Consider the following 19,789-nt stretch of genomic DNA (forward strand, 5'->3'; position numbering starts at 1 on the left):
TGCACAAGCTTATCATTAATTGTGACAGCACGCAAGATAAAAAAAAAAATCAAATTGCATATTTGAGGTCTGGTTTATGTTCTAGCTAAAAGTGCCATTCCAAGACAGAAGAATGTTTTCAGAAGTAGAGGTGATTATGTCCTCTTACGTTACATGGTAATCTACAGAATATTAAAGAATTTTCTAAGGCCTTTTTAACAATCCTAAAAACTCTTAGGAGAAAGTTATTAATCAGGCAGACGGCTCACTTCCATGCCTTTCTTTCAGAAGGATTTTGTAGCTAATTAATTAAAATTGTTTGCATTAAAGTATTTGTATGGGAAGAAAGGACTTATGTTTCTAATGAATTTGCCTGTAGTTTGATTAACTTAGAAGATTTTTTTTTTAATTACTGTATTACCTAGAGCAGATCCTTTTAAGGACTCTAGGACATTTTAATGAATGTTTATAATTAAACGATAGATGAACTTACTTTATGGTCAGAAATGCAGTCGTTACTTTGCAAGGTTGAGTTCCTTTATGTTTGATGATTTGCAATGTTTTATGTATTACAAAATTTTATGTAGTATGTTAAGCCTTTGCCATCTCTACTCAGCTTGTCATGAGGTATGGACTTTATGGTCTCCAGGGGATGATGTCTTTGGTTAAGTTAATGTAACAAATGGCGGTAACTCTTGCTTTCCTGTCAGCTTTCATAAAAATTTATTGCCAGCTTTACAGTCCCTGAGCATTATCAGCAAGGAATAGCTGTATTAATAATTAGTGTGTCCGTTGCTTCCCTAAAATACGTGTCAAAAAAAATGAGTGTGATAGCATGTAGAGTTCTGTGGGTTTAAATGGTATTAAACATTACCATATTAATTTAAAAAATACAAAGTTGTTCTACTTACATACTTAAAACACTTCAGTTAAAAAAGCACAAACGCATTTTTAGCTGTATATTTATTTGGGGATCGTTATTGTTGGTATATTCCATTTCCTCATGATGATATTTTCTCGTGTGTTCTTCCTAGAATGGCTTTACTCCTTTATATATGGCAGCTCAAGAGAACCACATTGAAGTGGTGAAATATCTCCTGGAGAATGGAGCCAACCAAAGCACAGCTACTGAGGTGAGGTATATTGTTCTTTTTTTACACACGCTCTTATTTTCCTTTGCCTTTCTATTCAGGTCACTTAAAGTCAGAAAATTTTTCAAACGGAGTATTTTGAGAACTTCCCCACTTTCATTTCAATGGGTTGTATTTATGAATCTTATTCTTTTTTTCTACACGCGCAGAAGACAAGGGTGAGCCGTTGTGGAAGTGGTGAAATGTCAAGGAGTGAAATCTAGCCTGATTTCATTTGACAGCAAAATTTCCACTGACTTTAGCGAGCCCAGGATTTTCACCTCCAGTTTGTGCCCACTTCTCCTATCAGCCTCCTGGAGAATTTTCTGAAAAATGAATGAGGCTTTGAAGAGAGGTCCCTAGGGCTGTAGAAATTACAGGAGGCCAAGGTGGTATTGTCGGGGGGATGCAGCGAATAGTAGATCGATCACAGGTAAGCGGAGAGGTACAAGCATTTCATTTGAACAGATTTCCGTCTCCGACAAAGCCCATGAAAACTCAAGCATCTCGGAGTGCAGACACCTGAGCCACAGGGCTATCGTTGTGCTGCTTTTTCATTTGGACTGTAAGATCTGGGCAAAAATGGGTGAACAGATGATTACAGCATGTCTCTCCCACTCTTGGCTGTATCAGGGGTCTTCTGGGGAAGGTAGTCTGGGGGCTTGCTTCAGCTTCTGCAAGCAGGGCAGACACCAAAGTAAGAGAGATGAGACTCCATCTCAAGAGGAACTGAACCCTAAGAATTTCCTTCTGCACATGAGAGGATTTGGGGGCAATGGCGAAAACTCCTAGGTCATGAGGACTGTGCTCATTCTGTTTCCTCCTCTTGTTCTCTTTCTGCCGAATGTTCTTTCATTCCAAGCCAAGGGGACGAGCGAACGGGCTCTGTGCTGCAAAGTGCGTTGGCTTCGTGTTTGTTCTGTGGATACGGGTGTGCCACCTGCAGTAGTAACAGGAGGGCTCCTCTCCTGTCAGAGCGTTGGCTCGTGTTTCTTACTTTTCCCTAGTCTGTACAGAAACTTACCCATTCTGATTTGCCTTCACAAAGGGACGAATTTGAAATGATGGCGCATTTATGCTCGCTCTCCTTTCCTTTAAACCAAACTGCTAGCGTTAACAGCTGTTTACTGTCCCTTCTTTCCGTGGATACTGTACCATTTGATGACAGCTCCCAAAATAATCCTCTCGTGGCCTGCATATATGGCGATCACGTTACATGGCAGCTTTCTGAAATGTGAAATCCCGTGTGATTGCCAGGCAACGTGGCAGTAACACGCTCCTTGTGCAGGAGCCGAGTGGAGCTGTGGCTCTCCAGGAGCCCGGCCCGGCAGCAGTCCGCAGGCACCTGCTTACAGCCTTTCTCCCAGTAACTTTTACTGGCTGGGATGGTCAGGTGCACTGGAAATCCATTCATTGGTTTACAGGAACTGTGAGGCCGAGATGGTTATAATTAACGTGGCCTCTGCTTGAATGCAGACATCCAGGCATCACCGGGACTCGCAGCAGAGTCCGATTTTTGTCAAAAAAGGCAGGGGGGAGAAAAAAAATCAAATGCTCCCCCGTCTGAACCCGAGTCCAAGCCTGTCTTCTGCCATCAGAAAGGTCAGTTCTCACTTTTGTAGCTTGGAAAGTAAAGGCTGTCTACCCCCTTATTGCTTAACGAGATAAGTTTTGGTTTTAGGTCTCGCCGAGGTGATGGTTTCAGTGATTCGAGCGTTACTGACGGGTGGCCTGAGCCGCTGTCGGTTTTCACACGTGCCCAGAGTTAGTCTCATGAACAGAATGAAGAAGTGGTACATTAAATAAGGTGGGATGGCAGCCTGAACTGGGGATGCCACCAAAATACACGGAGAAGGACCTTCTGTTCGGCATCAAAGATTGGCCATCCTCATGGGGGCAGGTGGGGAAATGAAATGCTTTCTCCGAGCTCCGGCCGGCCATGCTTTCCAGGAGAGGGAATGCAGAAAGAGTTGTGTCCTTTTAGAGAAGGATGGAAAATAAAGTGGCGCAAATCAAATGGATGATCTTGTCTTTGAAACTTTGAAACTTGCACTGCCTTTGGATATATTTCGTTTCCTCTAACACTTATATACGTATATATAGAAAATGAGAGTAAGGATGAGCTCAGTTTCACAGGGCCTCTAATCCAGGATTTGTTCTCATGTTCCCAGAGGCGAAAGGCAAATGCATTAAGCCATTTCAACAGCTAATGTAGCCCCAATCTCAGAATTATCTTTACAGTTCAGCTGTTTCGTCAGCTGTTCACCCCTTTTTAATTTACTGTACAGAATTTAATCTCTATTGCAGAAAGAAACCACAGTAGTATCGCTGTTACAACGCACCTACCCACAGTTCTACGCAAAAGGGAGTGAACGTTATTAGATTACTAAGGGGAAAAATTGCTTTGGCAATTCTTCAAATGTTTCTTTCAGTATATGTTAGCTCTCATTCCCTCCTAACTTGTCCTTTATTATTTTATAATCTTTCCATATTCCTACCCCAAATCAATTCTGTCTCGTGCCAATGCCTTTTACAAGGTATCTAAATCAGTTTTCTCACTTTCTGGCTATAATCAACTCTTCAGTTGCTCCTTCCGACCTAGACATAAAAGACCTTGTTTTATTCCTTTCCTTCTTCTTTCGTTGTTATTCACCATGCCTCCGGTCACAGGCTTGGTTAGAGAGCTGCTCTGTCCCTCCGATCTAGCATGTGGTTACAGCACAAATGTGCTTGGGCACCATGCAAGACTGGAGCGAGATTCAGTTTTATAGTCAGAACAGAAGAGACGGGAGCAGGCAGTACTTCAGCTGAGATAGCAAGTTGCGATCCTGTGACACGTTTTAAAACGTTGGCAAACCGGGGCGTGTGTGGAGGAGCAAGACAATTTGGAAATAATTTTAAAACAAAGCTAAAACTGTGAATGAAAAGCAGAGAGATTTTTCTGACTTTGTTTTTCTGAAAAATACAAATAATCTAATGTTTTCCTGCTTCAACTTAGCATAAATTCCTAACCATGATCTGGCTTTCTTGAGTCATAGTCCATCTGTAACTTAGAATGGGAAACAGCAGCAAATGCATCCGAAGATATGCTTTCTTTTCGCAGAGTCTCAAGATATTCGGAAACAGGTTCCCTGTATATTTTTCACATTTACTTTGTTCAGTGCTCACTAATCCTTACCAAAATATTGCTGACAATAATGCTTTGTGGCCCAGTTTAAAATGAGAAGTAATTAAGAGAGATATTGTGGAATGATCCTTTGCTTGTACTTGATTTAAAAAAAGACTACTTTGAAGTGGAAAAAGTGTGCTTCCCACATGTTTGAAGTCATATCTGGGCTAAAATGTTCTGCCTCTGATGTCGTTTCACTGGAGACCGTGGTGCAGAGGTAGAAAACAGCTGGTAATGTGCTTCTCAAATTTCGATGTGTGAACAGCGCCGTGCAAATCACTGAAGCTGTGTACGTCCTTCAGCTTACTGAGCACATCTTGGTTGCTTCTCTTCCAGGATGGTTTCACTCCTCTAGCTGTTGCACTACAACAAGGACACAACCAGGCAGTGGCCATCCTCCTGGAAAATGACACCAAGGGGAAAGTGAGATTACCAGCTCTGCATATTGCCGCTAGAAAAGACGACACCAAATCAGCGGCGCTCTTACTGCAGAACGACCATAATGCCGATGTGCAGTCCAAGGTAACACGACGCTGCCGTAGAGGTAACGGGGTAGTCACACGGCCGAGTGCCGACGGGCAACAAACTTTACTTCCTTCGTCTTAACGGTTAAAGGTAATTTCGTCTGTGGGGAAAGACGAGTTGCTCAACCAGTATCACCAGTAATATATCTACTTTTGCAGTGTTTAGCTACACGGTAGTCACAAACTACTCATTTTTCTGCTTTTTAGTTATACCTCCCATTTCTTTGGTAACCAGCTTTCTCTCATTATTCGTAAACCAGAAGACACTGGAATGGAAGCAGAATCGCTGCTTCCCTATTAAATAGGATACTGGTTTATTGCCCATGGGAACAGAAGTTTTATTTAAAGTTAATGCATGCTTGAATGGCTTTTCCCATAATTAACAGCATAACTCATTTCAAAAAGCAACATAGTTCTTCGTTTTGCGGCCAGTCTTTAATATTGTTCCTCTTTTTCCCAAACCATGCTGCATCAGATGATGGTGAATAGGACGACTGAGGTACCGAGATCAAACATTTTTAATTACTCTTTCTGTCAGTTATAATTATTTCCTCTGCTCTGTGGCAATATTTCTTTATTATTTAGCACTAAAAGTGAAGATATGACTCTTTTTTTAATACATAGAAATTTGTGACTCAGCAAACCTATTTTTATTCATCCTTTGTCTTAGAATTTCTTTTTATTTGTGTCGCTATTGAAGTAAACTTTTGAGAATTCACATCAGTTCAAAGAAGTCTGAAGCGAGTAATGGAGCTAAGAGGATAAAGATGCTTTCCTAGCTCTATTTCATTAATTATGAAAATGCGCTCACTTGGCATAACTAAATTAAGGTGTCTGGCTCAGCCAGAATAGTGGTAAAATTCATTTTCGTTCTTTTACAATAACAAATATAATCAAATCCTCCAAGGTAAAAACTTGTTCAGAGCACCTGCTTGTTTTAAGCATTGTTCTTATTACGACCTTTTCAAGAAAGTTTTGAAAAGTCTTTAAGGGATAGCACATAATCAGAGTTTACCTGCAGCAGATAATACTACATTTCTCATACGGATTCTGGAAATACCAACTCTGCAAGCACTTCCGCTAAAAATCATGGCTCTGATTGGCTAGAACTGGGATTTCTCCCCTAAAGATTATTGTCACGTTTAGGAAAAAGAATTCTTTCCAAGAATGCGGTCATTATTTGAATGCCTGCTTCTAAATAATGGAGTTGCTCTGTTAGATGAGGGGATGAATTTTGAGCACACACACACGCGTGAAAGTGCTTCACACTTGGCGTGTGCCCACATGAGCAAGTTGCCAGGAGGCAGCCGGCGATGTGAATTGGAAGGGCGACGGATTCTCTGGCATCTGCCCGTGGGCACGTTCTTCGCTATGGTAGATGTGAAGGGGGTTACCGCTCCTTCACCGGCCGTTACGTTTCTTCTCAGTGCCTCGCGTTTGTCACCAGGCAAACACGTGTCCGTGAGAAGGTAGTTGTTAGTGCAATACATATTCAGTCTGTAGCTTAACGCAGTACCATATTTGTGTGCCTAATATCCTCAGTCGACATTTCCCTGGCAATTTATCACAGCAAGAAGATTATGAATTTAATGAGTGTTTGACTGTACTTTGACCAGCGTCACCTGGGGGCTGACGAGGAAGTAAAGGGAATTAGGGTAAAATAGGGGGCTGATCGCTGTATCTTTTGGGAATAATGTTGATTTCAGAGTGCAACATCTGCCTACATTTCTTTATTCCATGAGTAGATTAAAATAACGATTTGTACACTGAAAGAAATGGAACCTAGTTGAAAATACGGCATAGTCTAGAAGCCCGAAGTATTTCTCTCTTTCCATAACTAACTTTTAAGATCTGATCAAATCAGTGTAAAGCTCTTCAGGGAAACCTCAAGAGCAAGGTCCTTTCTACTTGAATTACTTATGAGACTAAAAGCTTGCTCTGTGTCCTAGTTTCTGAAAAATTAATCTTTTTTTATGTTGTTGTCAAGCAATTGTATATCTCGTAGCTCGAACAGGTTTCACCTTCTAGTGTTCAAGAGGCAATAAGTAAATTGTGTTTTTTCTGACATGTTGATGGCAAAGTTTCTTCAGATCCTTTGAGGTCCAAATTGTATAAAAATATTAAATAATTATCATTCTTACACTATGCTACTAAGCAGTTTCTCACGTACACCAAATTCTTGGGTTACATATTGAATAACCACTGCTTTTTCAAAAAAAAACAACCAAAAAAAAATGTTGTCAATATTTCTAATTCTAAGACCAGTAAAATAAGAGTCCAATAACTTTTGTGGTCATTTATCCAAAACCAGTAAAAAGATGAAGCCCAAAAGACCCATGTTGCTTCCGAATTGCAATAAGGAAACTTCCTTTATTTTCTTTAAGAATGGCTAATATATTAATATTTTCTATGATGAAAGCTACTCTTCTTATTGGCCACTGATTCAGAACACTGAATTGGAAAATGAAAGAATGAAGCACTTTTGGTAACCTCTCACATGAAAACTGCACTCTCTGCCTGAAAGACTGTGCTATGTTATAGGGGAACTGGATAAAATTGACACAGTACCTTTGTTTGCCAGCAGCTTTTAAAATCAAGTTCGAGTTAAGTTGATTCTCTTGTATAAAATGATTTCTATAATAAGGGCTGTTTCCCTTTTAGAGTGGCTTTACACCTTTGCACATAGCTGCGCACTATGGAAATGTCAATGTGGCGACACTTCTGCTAAACCGAGGAGCTGCAGTCGATTTCACAGCAAGGGTACGGAGGAATTTCTTTCTCTTCTTAGTTGTAATGGCCTACACAAGTGGGAGTGTTTCTTTGTGTCATTCTTAGTCAAGAGTAAGTGAGGAGCAAAGTAATGCTGAAATTCGGTGGTGTTCCAAGATGCCTTTTTTCGCAGTAATTCTTAGAGGTTGCCTCCATGCAGTGCACCAGAGTCCTTGGGAGCTGAGTAGCGACCAGTATTCCCAGCCGAAGGAAGCAGGCACCCTTGACTAGCTCCAGAAAGCTGATAGTCTCATAACGTGTCAACTCACTTCAGCTTTTCTGTCAGTTAGACATACTCCAGACATATATGTAGGATTTATTGGCTTTTTTGGTGTTCAGTATTTACTATACTACTCTAATTTGATATTTTCACATATAAACATATTTTGAAAAAGTAAAGTAAGGTATTTTGCCATTCTAGAAAAGCAACAATAAAAGTACTAATTAATCATGACTCCTCTTTTATGGTAAACAACTGCAGAGCTACATAATATAGTCTGTTTGCTGCTGTACGTTACGTAGTTTGAACTACGGCATCTGGTGCCATGAAAACCTCTGGTAATCTGTCCCTCAGCATAGCCACCGGATCACAAGTTTTCTGTTGAATTTTGCCAGGCACACTTTGGATTACTTTAGGGTCTGCCTTTCAGACTGACTTCTTCCTCTTGCCAGTCTGGAATAGCTGCCAATAACACCTCTTTCCTCACCCAAAGGACTTCCAGTCTAAACAGGACCTACTCCTTTACGCTATTGGCATTCACTAAGAAGGTTCCTTTGTGTAGGAGTCACGCATTTGTGTACTCTGTCTATGTTGCAATGATTTAAATGCATCAGTGTTTTGTGACTATTGACTCATCGGGACTCGGATATATGTCTGTTTATTTGTCTGACTCTGGGACTGTGATGTTCGCTGCTTTGGCAGATGCGCTGCTTCGTTTCTTAAAAAAACCCAAACAATGAATAAAGATTCTTGTTAGAAAGGAATTACTAACTCTAGCTTATATGCTGTGTGCCTAGCTCTGATGCTCAAGTACTTTTTTGTTTATTCTCTACAATGTGGTGGTCTCATTTTTTGTGATCCGAACACAAATTCACCACCATTATACATCTTCAACTCCATCATGCTCATTGTTTGTTCTTTTCATGGTGTAGAATGGAATCACCCCACTGCATGTGGCTTCCAAAAGGGGAAACACAAACATGGTGAAGCTCTTGTTGGATCGTGGAGGGCAGATCGATGCCAAAACCAGGGTGAGTCTTTCTATTCCCTGAATATGATGTTGTCCCTTCTTGGGAATGGATTGGGATTTTTTTGCTTGCTTGTTTTTGGTTTGTTTGTTTTGGGTTTTTTTTAAGCCAGAGACTGGGAACACCAAGATCCATAGCTAGGAATTCAGCTTCAGTAATTGTATCTTGTTCTCTGTTCTTAAAGTGAGACATTAGATGAGGCTGTTATAAAAGACACCAAAAAACCCAAAAAAAAGTTCGGCTGAGCACTGCTCCAAAAATGTTAAACACTGCCTCCTCACAAGTGTACTTTTTTTGAAACTTGGACCAAATTTAAATGGTGACTCCAGAAATAATTTATAAGGAAATATTTTTGTACCTTTTTTTTTTTTAAATTCAGAATCCAACCTTTAGTTGTCAGACTGTTACTTGTTTTACGTAGACTGTTTTCTATAGTATCAGACTAAAGAATGGCAGGTATTGGTGATGGGAGGAGGCAGAAATACTATTTCCTTTAGTCTCCTGTACAATCTACCTACATCATACAAGAAAAAGCTGATGAAACTGATCTTTTTGAGGAAATAAACCTGTTAGCTGGTCCAGCTTCACGTGACGCAAGAACGTGCGTGCTGCACGGCAACGGGAGGTGGAGGGGCTGGACTCAGCTAAGCCTTTCGGTCCCCTCACTCCTAAATGTCTGCGCCAGTCGCAGTCCGCCTCGTCAAAACCGCTGTCGTGGGCTGGCAGTCACTTTTTATTGAAGAGTCAATAGTGGGAACAAGTAACCCACGCTGTGCTGGCAGCCACTCACCTCTTCCCCATACCAACGACAGAGAATTAGGGGACTCTCAGTGGCTTCCTCCTTCCAGTTGTCCTGTTGAAATGCCACTCCAACACTGTGCTCTTTATTTACGGGTAATTTTGCAGTCATTCAGGACAAAAGAAAACCCCGTCAATTTATATGGGCAGGGTTAATTATTGCAAATGGGATTTTAGAGTCATCTAGGAAAATGTGGTCATTTATGTGAACTGAACTGCACAGGACTCGTTCCTGAAAGCTGCTGGCTTTTAAGCACTGATCTGCAAAATTGTGTGTTTTAGAACATGGAGGTTAGAGTTGGACCTAAGGTTTGGTTTAGTAAGGTAGAAAGGTAGAGGATATTGCAGTCAACTACTCCTGTGGTTGATTCAAGCTCTGCAGTTACTTCGATATTAATTACATCAACTATTTGTTGCTTCATAAGCTAGGAAGACAATCGTGATTATCGTGTAACTCTGTATGTGATTATGATTTTGATTTCCGATTATTTATGAAATGGTGTCTCTCTTGCTCTTTTTTTTTAAAATACTGATGATGGAAAATGCTGCCTCTCATGAAGGCATGCAGTTAATCACCCCTGGTCGAATTTTCCACAATAAGTGCCTAAAATCTCATGGTAAAGAGGCACGAAATGGTAATAATATGCTGCAGTCAGGATATTCCACGTACTCATAAGCACAGTAGTGGTACAGAAATGGTCCATTTGGCCTATGGAATGACAGTATTGTATTCAGCTGTTTCCTGTTCAGTGTTTAGATACTTATTTTAGACAAGTTGGCACAGATGATTGTAAAGGATGTCTTGGATTTTAAGAGGTCAAGGTGTATTCCCTCCCCTGTTCACCTGCAAAGATTGATGTGCAGTTGTGAATGAAACTGAGAGAACAGGACTTTGCCCAACGTAGGTGGAAGGTGCTAATTTTAGAGTCTTCTCATTGCCTGGGCTTCCTGCCCTTCGTCAGCTGCTACATCAGCTCAAAACCTGTCAGCACAAAGATATCCGTGAAAACCCATAAAGGTATCCTAAAGCACGCGTATCGCAGCTTGCACAGGCTCAGCAGCTTCCTCTTGCTTTCATCTTCTGCCTTCTCCCTGCTCAAAGGCACACGGTGGTGGTCGGCTGCCTGTACTTCACAGTGGGGAAGATTCCAGAGCTTTGGTTTTGCCGTCAGCGTCTCTGTGGCGTGATCTTGTCTTCATGCCAGCTGTTTATATCGTCTCGGTGTCTTTTTCTTTTCCCTTTGCCTTGTCCGCATGCCTTGTGTGCTTTGCTGTGGCCATGAGTATGTAGGGTATTGAAGAGGTAGGTTGTGTGTCGCATGCCATGCGTACGTGTCTTTTGTACTTTAAAGGACAGACTTCCGCCGCCTCCACCACGGGACTAACACGCTTGCCTTTCCATACTCGCCTTTTCATTTCTTCTGAGGAACACCTGCATTCTTCCAGTAGGTCAGATTGACTGAAAAACAGCGGACTTAAATGTACTAGGATATTTCATTGCCAGATAGCTTGGGCTTTTATTCTTGGTCTCCATACCGCATCAAAATAAGCTCTTTGGTTAAAAAAGTACTCATTGCTTTCATTCAGTTTATTTTTAACTTGCTTTATTATGTGACATCTGATGATGCATAAATTAAGATGCAAAAACTTATTTTAACAGATTTTAGATAAGCCTCAGTACTCTAATTTTGCAGAGTTAATCTCTGAAATCTTTTTATGTTTGAAAATGTTCCATTGGAATGATCCAATAGGAGACACTGTATTGTCTAAAATAAAATAAATTAAAATGAATGTTCTTCAAAGGGAGTAAATTACACGTGTGTCCTGCTGTTCCATAGTTAATGTTGCATGTCAGCGGAAAGCCCTGCTTACAGCAGGAATTACATATTCTTGTTTTCTATACATTTCATAATGTATTGGCTGAAATTTTATGGCATTTCTCACTAAAGTATAAAGATGTAGAATTGCTAGTAAATCTGCTTGCTACACGTATTTTTTTTTTTTTTTTGGCAAGTTTTACTATTTTTCTCAAGCAACTACTAAATAAGATTTTAAATTATGGAATTTCATTTCTCTTTTATGTTGTATCTAAAGCAAAAATGTAAACTCCATTCCCAATGATACTGACAGGATACTTTTATTAGCATGATGTGTTATAGCTACGTTTGTGCTACTTCTCTGTACATACAAGCCTCATCTGGAGTTCTGTTTGCTAAGTAATTAACGGGTAAATTTTCTTATGCTAAAACATGTCATATTTAAAATCTTAGTCAAACCTATATTCTCTACAAGTTTACCTGAATAAGAACTTCAATGACATATGTTTGTTTAAAATTTTAAAATTTAGCTAAACTTCTGACCTGTACAACTTAGGATGGCAGAGCAGTGGAGTTGGGTTGCAGAAGCAATTGTGCAGCCTGTGGCTAGGAATCAGCCTGCAGAAACTTCTTCTCTAAAAGATGGTGGAAAGTTCAATTTATGATTAAATCGATGTCATGTGGTCAAGAGTAACGGGGCAATTATCAATTCTCACTTTGAGGGAAGGAAAGCATTTACAGCCTTCCTGAAACATAGTAAGGATTATTACAGGGAGGAATTATTTTAAGCATTTAAAAGCAGAGCAATTTCAGTGTGGCCAAAATATATATATTTCTATTAAAAAAAAAAAACATTCTGATATAATGGAACAGTAACTGCAAGGATATGCGGGATATTGAAGTGTTACTGACTATTAAAGGGTTTTAGGAGTATTCTTTATGAATGCAGTTTTGGCAATATCTCTATTTTGATCATCTCTCTATATAAATTGTATAGTTAAAAAAAGAACAAGAGTGTGAGGCTTTTTTTAGTTTTTGTATGCTTCTTCACTTGAAAATACAGTGTTATTCATAGGCCTTTGTCCCCTTACAGGTATTTCCATTTTTGTGGGCCTATGCAAACACCCTTGGAAGGGGGGGAGGAACACGTTCACCTATCTCAGACGCTGAAGTTGTCACACATTTTGTGTTCTTTCTATTGAATCTTGTCGACATGGAAATTAAATTTTTCTTGCTCTGGGACTTCCCTTTAAAATCCTCTTGCAGGCTCTTGTCCAGGATATTTGCAGTTGAAAAAAATCCCGGGAATGAAACAGAGCATCTAGTCTTGGAATGGAAAGCTTATTGTGTGGGAAAGTAAACATGTTGTGTGCCTGGAGCGTGGCAGCTGGAGCTGGAGAGGGGAGTAGACGTGATAATGGTGGGGAGAAAGTCTGGTATGCCGTTAGGGTTGGAGAAGGGCCACAGAAAAGAAAGGAGGCTCAGCTGGAGCTGAAAGAAGTGGAAGGTCGGTCACAGAGATGTATGATACCAATGGGAAAAGAAAAGGAAAGGAGCTGTGGGGGGTGGAACTCGGATTTGGTTGGGTTGGGTTGGGTTTTTTGTGGTGAATGTGTTTCGGACATCCCTTAACACTTGTTCTGGGAACCTACTGAGATTTCTTAGTAATAATATCTCCTTTTGTATACATGCATCCTGACAAAAGAGGCACTGCTGTTTCCACATGGTAGTGGGTTTCCTCCCATAAAGCCGTTGCAGCAGGATCTTGGCACTGTGCTATGTTTACAGTGGGTTTTCTCCCGCAGTAATGCTGCTGTGACGTTTTTTCCTAGTCTTCACGCGTGCACAGGGCACTAATAATCCATTGGCAGTTTTTGCCATTCCTAAAGCAATGTCACATTAGAAATCGTAGAATCATAGAATGGTTTGGGTTGGAAGGGTCCTTTAAAGATCGTCTAGTTCCAAGCACCCTGCCAGGGGCAGATATTTGCTATAAAAAATTTAGTGGACTCATATAATATTTACAAGGGAGCGGAAAGGGATGTTGTACAGATTATCTAAGCAAGCTATATAGATAGTGACTGTTGTTTAAAATTACTTAAGTTAATATCTTATTCCTCAAGCAAATGCATGGTATATTTTTTGCTGTATTTTTAAAATTTGTACTCTGAATGGCAGACCAGGAGGAATACTTCAGACTGTGTTCAATTCTGCCAAGACTCTGAGAGCTTAGAGCAAGAGGGAGACTTGCCGTGTTCATTTTTAAAGAGGTGGGGTTTAATAGTAATGAAAAATGAACAAATGAAAAGGCCTTTATTTGTTGAGAAAATTTAGACATTTTTGCATGTTTAACATACAGAACACTAAAATTTTATTTCACCCTTATAAAAATGAGAATATGCAGCTGCAGTTTAGAAGAATTCTTTGATAATTTGGCCTTTGTTCATGTGCTATCATCAGTCTTCGTTCGAATGAGCACTGAGTGTGCGCAACTGTCCTTCTGTTAAGGTGCTGCCCGTATCATTTCCCATTAAGAATCTCTCGTAAGCACAGCTTCTTTTTATCTCAGTCTCTCTGGAAAGCTGAAGTAAAGCATTTTAATCACTGTGAAATGACCCAATAATTTATCTTCCTGATCCCTGCAGTTTGGAGTCATGCACAGAATTCAGAATTAATTTTGCAGGTTAAAAAATGACCAGTGATTGATTTTTTTTTAAAAAAAAAAAAAGGCAAAAATTTACCTACTATTTTGAGAGCCATTTTAGAGGAAATGAGGAGTGATGGAATTTCATGGCTTCCATACATACCGAAAGGATTGCAGTGTCATTTCTAACAGTAACCCGGCTGCCGGTTACATTGCAAAGCGTGAGCTAGGAGAGTACCACTACGGGAACAACAGAACACCAGGTGCAGGATGTCACTTGGAAGTTGAAAGCATTTAACTTTCCATTATGTACTATTTGGGATGAGGAGGTAGATATTGGACTTCTTAAAATATAAAATTGCTGAATTTCTTGTCTCCCGGCATGGCAGCCTTTGTGTTTATGGGTTATCCTTTATCTGTGCTTCAAAGTGTGCGTCTCTTTGACCTGGTGCGGTATGTCCGTCAAATGATGTGTCTGATATTTTGGTCAGCATGTGTTCTTCAATTTACATGGTATACCAGTTAGCAATGGAATGATAAAAAGAGTACATAGGTAAACTCCTGCAATAGATTTCGGCGCACTGAGGTTCATTGCAAATAGATAAAGGTGCAAAAGAGGACTAATTTGGTACACCAGTGTGTCTCGTGATGTTAGCTAACGTCAGTTTGTCCTCATTGTATTATGTACTAATTCTTCTACTACAACAGCTCTCTCTGCAATTTCCCTCATCTTTGAAGAAAACAGATAAGCAAAAATAGAATCTAAAGTATTAAATATACAATAATTTTAAAATATACATGCTGTTTTCCCCAGGGCTGAAAGAGGGAAGAGAAGAGGGTTATATGGGAAGGCTGCAAAGCGTATTGCTTCGTTCACCTACTGGGAAGTGCACAGATAGTAAATGACGATGCATTTATAAAAGCTATGACAGGATAGAATAGGATAGGTAGCAGATTTTTATCTCTACTTTTAGAGGGAATTATAGATAAGAACAGAGTAGAGATGATGCTTTTTAATGATTTAGTTCTTATTTTTGTTTTAGCTAGACTTTCTTGTAGAGTTGATGTGTTTCTTAGCTTGTATTTTTCTTCTTTTGTCCTTTTTTTCAAGAGTTCACACAATCCTACCTTTCTTTTGCTGTTCTATTAAATAGAATAACATCAAAGTCACTATGCAGATAGGGAAAGTGAACATTGATTAAAAACGTAGAGCACAAAAGGCCAGAAACTGGAAAGAAAGACCAAATAAATACCTTTCCTAGAAATACGTTTGGGATATATTCTCACCTTAGTAACGCTAATGGGAATTATGCGTATGAATCCCTCTGGCAGCGAGATGAAAATATACCTCAGTTGTGCCTATAGAGACTTGATTTAGGGGACTCTGAAGTTTCAGCACAGAGAAAAAACCCAGATAAGCTAGTTACACCCAATTCCTTTACACTGACCCAATCTGCCAGGTGCTGAACAGCCTTGAGTTCTGTTTGCGGGTTTGGTCTTGCATGTGTTGAATTTCATTGCAAAGCTTCCCTGGGATTTAGCGATGCCTCTGCCTCTGAGATGGTGAGCGTCAAGGCACGCCTAACCCCTTCACATGTTTCTGAAAAATCTCTGGAAACTAGATAAGTAAGGGAGAAAAATTCCTCCCTGCAGACTGCAGTTCCTCACTGCAGCGGGGCTTTGTTGCGCTGCCGACTCGGAAGGATGCTCGGTGCTTTCGAAACTGAGGATGAAGGAGAACCTGCTTCTTGGAACTACCTTTTGTAGAATATTACAGGGCTATGTTTGCATAGCCAAAATGTTGTTGCAATTGCAATGGCATTGTGCAGTCTAGAGCTATTTTTAATTTAAAAATCTTAGTAGCCAAAGTAAAAATACAGTGATGTAGAGTTCCTCCAAACTCTCGCGAGGCAAACAGTGTTATCTGTGTATGAAACAGGGTCACTAATTCATACTTAAGGCAGTGTTTTTGCATTTTTGATACTTTTTTAACCTCCAAGTAATAAATCTATCTCAGACCAATATATTCAGCTTTTAATCATGCTGTTACCGGATTCTTCAGAAAGCACCCTAGAATAATAGCGTCTGCCTCATCTAAGATGAGCAGTGTGTTGCAAAGGGAGAAGGCTTTTCTGGTGATTAAAAACTATTAACCATTTCACCTTTATAAACCTACCTCTGTTGAATAAGTATTGATGACTTCTCTGAGGGCATGCTTGAACAATATCGAGTTCTAATGAGATGAAAACTTGGGTTTCTGTATCTTACGCATTTTCATTTTTCTGTCATTCAGCACTACTATTCTTTTGCAACCATTTTTCTTGCCTTATATGTCCTGTATTTTTCTGCATGAGGTCCAAACTGTAGCAGAATTACCTAGAATGCATTCTCCTATCTAAATGTTTCATTGACACATCTTTTGCTACCACTGCTGTGATCGTTACTGAGTAGCTTGAGCAAGTCTTTTGGTGTAGGGCGGTTTTCTGCAATGGAAAAAATATTGCGGAGTTGGTGGTCTCACAGCAATTTTAGCAAAGAGTTGTTAGCTCTTTGTTCACCACTCAATCTCAGAAATGAAAGGTTTAGTTCTGTTTGTTTCCCTTTTTCTCTGTTTTAAAATCTTTCTCCTGCTGCCTGTTTAAAAAAAAACAAATAAATTCTAGGGTATATTTTCTAGTATGAGCATTTCTTGTTTCCTCCCTGCATCAAAAGCAAACCGAAGGACAAGGGTTGATTAATGGAGCATCCTTGGCCCGGCACACATTATCCAGGGAGAGGCAATACAATCTCAAAGCCATGCAGAGGAGAAGGAGGGGAGGAGGCAATGCATGCTCACATTATCCTCTTTGATAAGAGCTTTCAACACACAATGGGCTTCCTCTCTGAAATGGTAACCTTAGAGTGTCCTTTAGTGGTGCACGGAAGAATAGGGATGAAACTTCATGTTGTGGAGCCAGCTTCAGTTAGGAGTCAAAAAAAGGAGCTTTTTCACACGCTTGTGGGGCTGTGTTCCTGGAAGGGTGTTCCTCAGAGTGCCAAGATGGAGAGTTGGGGATGGATGTCCTCATTTGTTTTCCCTCCTTTTACTTTAAGGATGGACTCACCCCACTCCACTGTGCTGCAAGAAGTGGACATGACCAGGTTGTGGAGCTGCTCCTGGAACGAGGCGCTCCCCTGCTTGCACGGACCAAGGTGTGTGTCTCATTAGAATATGCTAACAGCTCTATGTAACTTTCCACAGAATTTTCAATGTCACTGGAAGGAGAAGGAAGAAGACAGGAACATTTCTGTTCTCCCAAAGGAAATGTATTAATGGGTAGAATGATCCAAAATAAGGTTTTCTTACATAATTAGGGACTATCCTTTCCAAATATATGAAACAGTATACGATTCTTTGCCCCTCTCTATAGTATCAGACTAAACATGTGATATACAGCGCTACTGCAAGCACTTCACTTTTGTTGCTTCCCAAGACCGTAGGGGACAGAGATGGGAAAGCTGGGTCGGTTACTCCTGAGAGATGATTCCTGGTATATGTTTTCCGATCCTTCATATAAGCTAACTAGGACCTGTGACTTGCAGCTTCTCCTAACTGCTTTCACAGGCTATTTCAGACTTGGAAAATGATTTCGGTGTGTTCTTGCTGATTTCTGAAAAGCGCACATCTAAGATTAATGTATTTCCCACAAATGCTGTCCCTTTGGTCAAACTAATGAGAGAAGGATGCTCATAGCGCAGTAGCAAACCCCACTGAGCAGCACTTCACATCAGTAAATTTCAGAGAGCCTGACAAAGGTAGCTGGTATCGTTAGTTGGAAAACGAAGGGATAGAGTATTGCAATGATATGCTTGAGGTCCCCTGGAAGATCAGGAGGGACAAACAGTTTAAATAGCAGTTTCAGACCATTGCACTGTTCACTGGGCCCCGCTCCCTGAAGGACAATTAGTGTATTCTGACCCATAGTTATCCTTATTGGAGACTCAAGATTTTCTCGTGATAGTCTTCAGGAGGTTTTATCACTGGGTTGCAAGCATATCAACTACATCAAATAAGGATGTGCTCAAGCTATGAATCCTTGATAGCACCAAGTAGTCCGGGTCATCTGTTTATGCTGGAGGGATCCACAGGGAGATGGGAATTGTGGGGAAAAGATTCCTTATGGTTTCACTGATCCCTTTGGTGGGAGAAGGTGGCTAGGTGAAACTCATGTGTCAACGCCCCCACTTCACTCAGAGGTCGAGAGGCTCAGAAGAACAGACCCTGCCACATATATTGTGCACACTTCAGGCAGGATTCCCAGATGTTGCCAGGCAGGACAAAATCCCAGCATTGCTGTGGCAGCATCTGCACGTCCCCACTGTGTTGAGGACTGAGCAGAGCAGAACTGTCCAGTGAATAATTCCCTCCTTCCAGGTGACAAATAAACAGTCAGTCTGACCACACGAAGTCAGTTACCTGTTCGAGCCTATATGTTATAGTCTATCTTTAAACACGCAGTGCTTTTTAAGTACCTTATTGCATGTAAAATGAAATTAGATTTAAAAGCAACTTCCTCTTCTAACTCCCAGCTGAAACAGGTGGTTCCAAACTGGAGACAGACAAATATATAAATATTAAAACTATTTTTTTTCTGAAAACAACTTGTTACACATATTAATAGCAACAATTCTCTTTCCTCTTAATTGTCTACCTTCCGTGGACTTCAATATTTACAAAAAGATCTACTGAAGCCAGACAGGGCTATAAAACTCCTGCTTCCACTGCCCTTCAAGTCTTATGGTTTGAGCAAAAGGTCCAACCATGGTGCTGGTTGAAAGTATTGTTTCCCAGAAGCTCGGGGGTCAGGTTTGTCAATATAATTTGTTTTTTCATTGAACACCTAAAGCAAAAAAATTTCCTTAAGAAATACGGTGATGGGTAAGTAGGTGCTTTTCCTCTGGTTAACATACAACCTATGTCTTGGTGTTATGACGAGTGGCCCCAGAACTATCTTTTAAGGTCAAGAGATGTTTTCTTAAATCATGAGGCAAGACCATTAGATTCTTTCGCTCTGATTAAATTCTGATTTTAGTTAATTATATGATGTTCCTCTAAATCTGCCTGTATTTGTTGGAAGGGGAGGGGTGGCTATAGCTTTTTTCAGTTTTTCTTCCAGACCGTAGCTCAGATGTCGCTCTGTTTCAGTGATGGGGGTACCCTGCAAACTCATGACAGCATCGTGTGCCACGATCTAAGTGGGAGTTCCTAGAAGTTATTGTTCTCTTTTCTTTTGCCACAGAATGGACTCTCTCCGCTTCACATGGCGGCCCAGGGGGACCACGTGGAATGCGTCAAACACCTACTGCAGCACAAAGCTCCCGTGGATGATGTCACGCTGGATTACCTGACCGCCCTCCATGTGGCCGCACACTGCGGCCACTATCGTGTCACCAAACTCCTTCTGGACAAGAGAGCAAATCCCAATGCTCGTGCCCTGGTAAACCTGTCCCACCTGTGTTGTGTAACAAAGCTATCCAGGGCAGACGAGTAGCTCTTACCAGTAAAGCTAAGTGAAAATTCTGACAACAAACTCCAACAACCTTAAATGGTTGTAGTAACAACAGGGGTTGTCACACCTGCTGGTTACCTGTATTCTATCTCGCATCGTTAGGCCTAACCATGGACCACATCCCATGGCAAGTGGCGGTTGTATCACGTCTGAAAGCTCTAC

The 19,789-nt window shown here is 40.6% G+C and overlaps 1 protein-coding gene across 2 annotated transcripts in view; it reads left to right on the forward strand.

The window, feature by feature from the left end:
- The window catches only part of ANK2 (ankyrin 2), a 316,797-nt gene that overhangs the window by 193,311 nt on the left and 103,697 nt on the right, over positions 1-19,789 (forward strand). For both annotated transcript variants that reach the window (XM_059826980.1, XM_059826979.1), the window contains exons 5-11: positions 1,014-1,112; positions 4,615-4,800; positions 5,278-5,301; positions 7,464-7,562; positions 8,724-8,822; positions 17,172-17,270; positions 19,358-19,555. In XM_059826980.1, the coding sequence (XP_059682963.1) occupies positions 1,014-1,112; positions 4,615-4,800; positions 5,278-5,301; positions 7,464-7,562; positions 8,724-8,822; positions 17,172-17,270; positions 19,358-19,555 (804 nt within the window). The remainder of the gene's footprint in view (positions 1-1,013; positions 1,113-4,614; positions 4,801-5,277; positions 5,302-7,463; positions 7,563-8,723; positions 8,823-17,171; positions 17,271-19,357; positions 19,556-19,789) is intronic.

The sequence above is a fragment of the Gavia stellata genome, chromosome 19 (assembly GCF_030936135.1).
Source record: "Gavia stellata isolate bGavSte3 chromosome 19, bGavSte3.hap2, whole genome shotgun sequence".
NCBI lineage: Eukaryota > Metazoa > Chordata > Aves > Gaviiformes > Gaviidae > Gavia > Gavia stellata.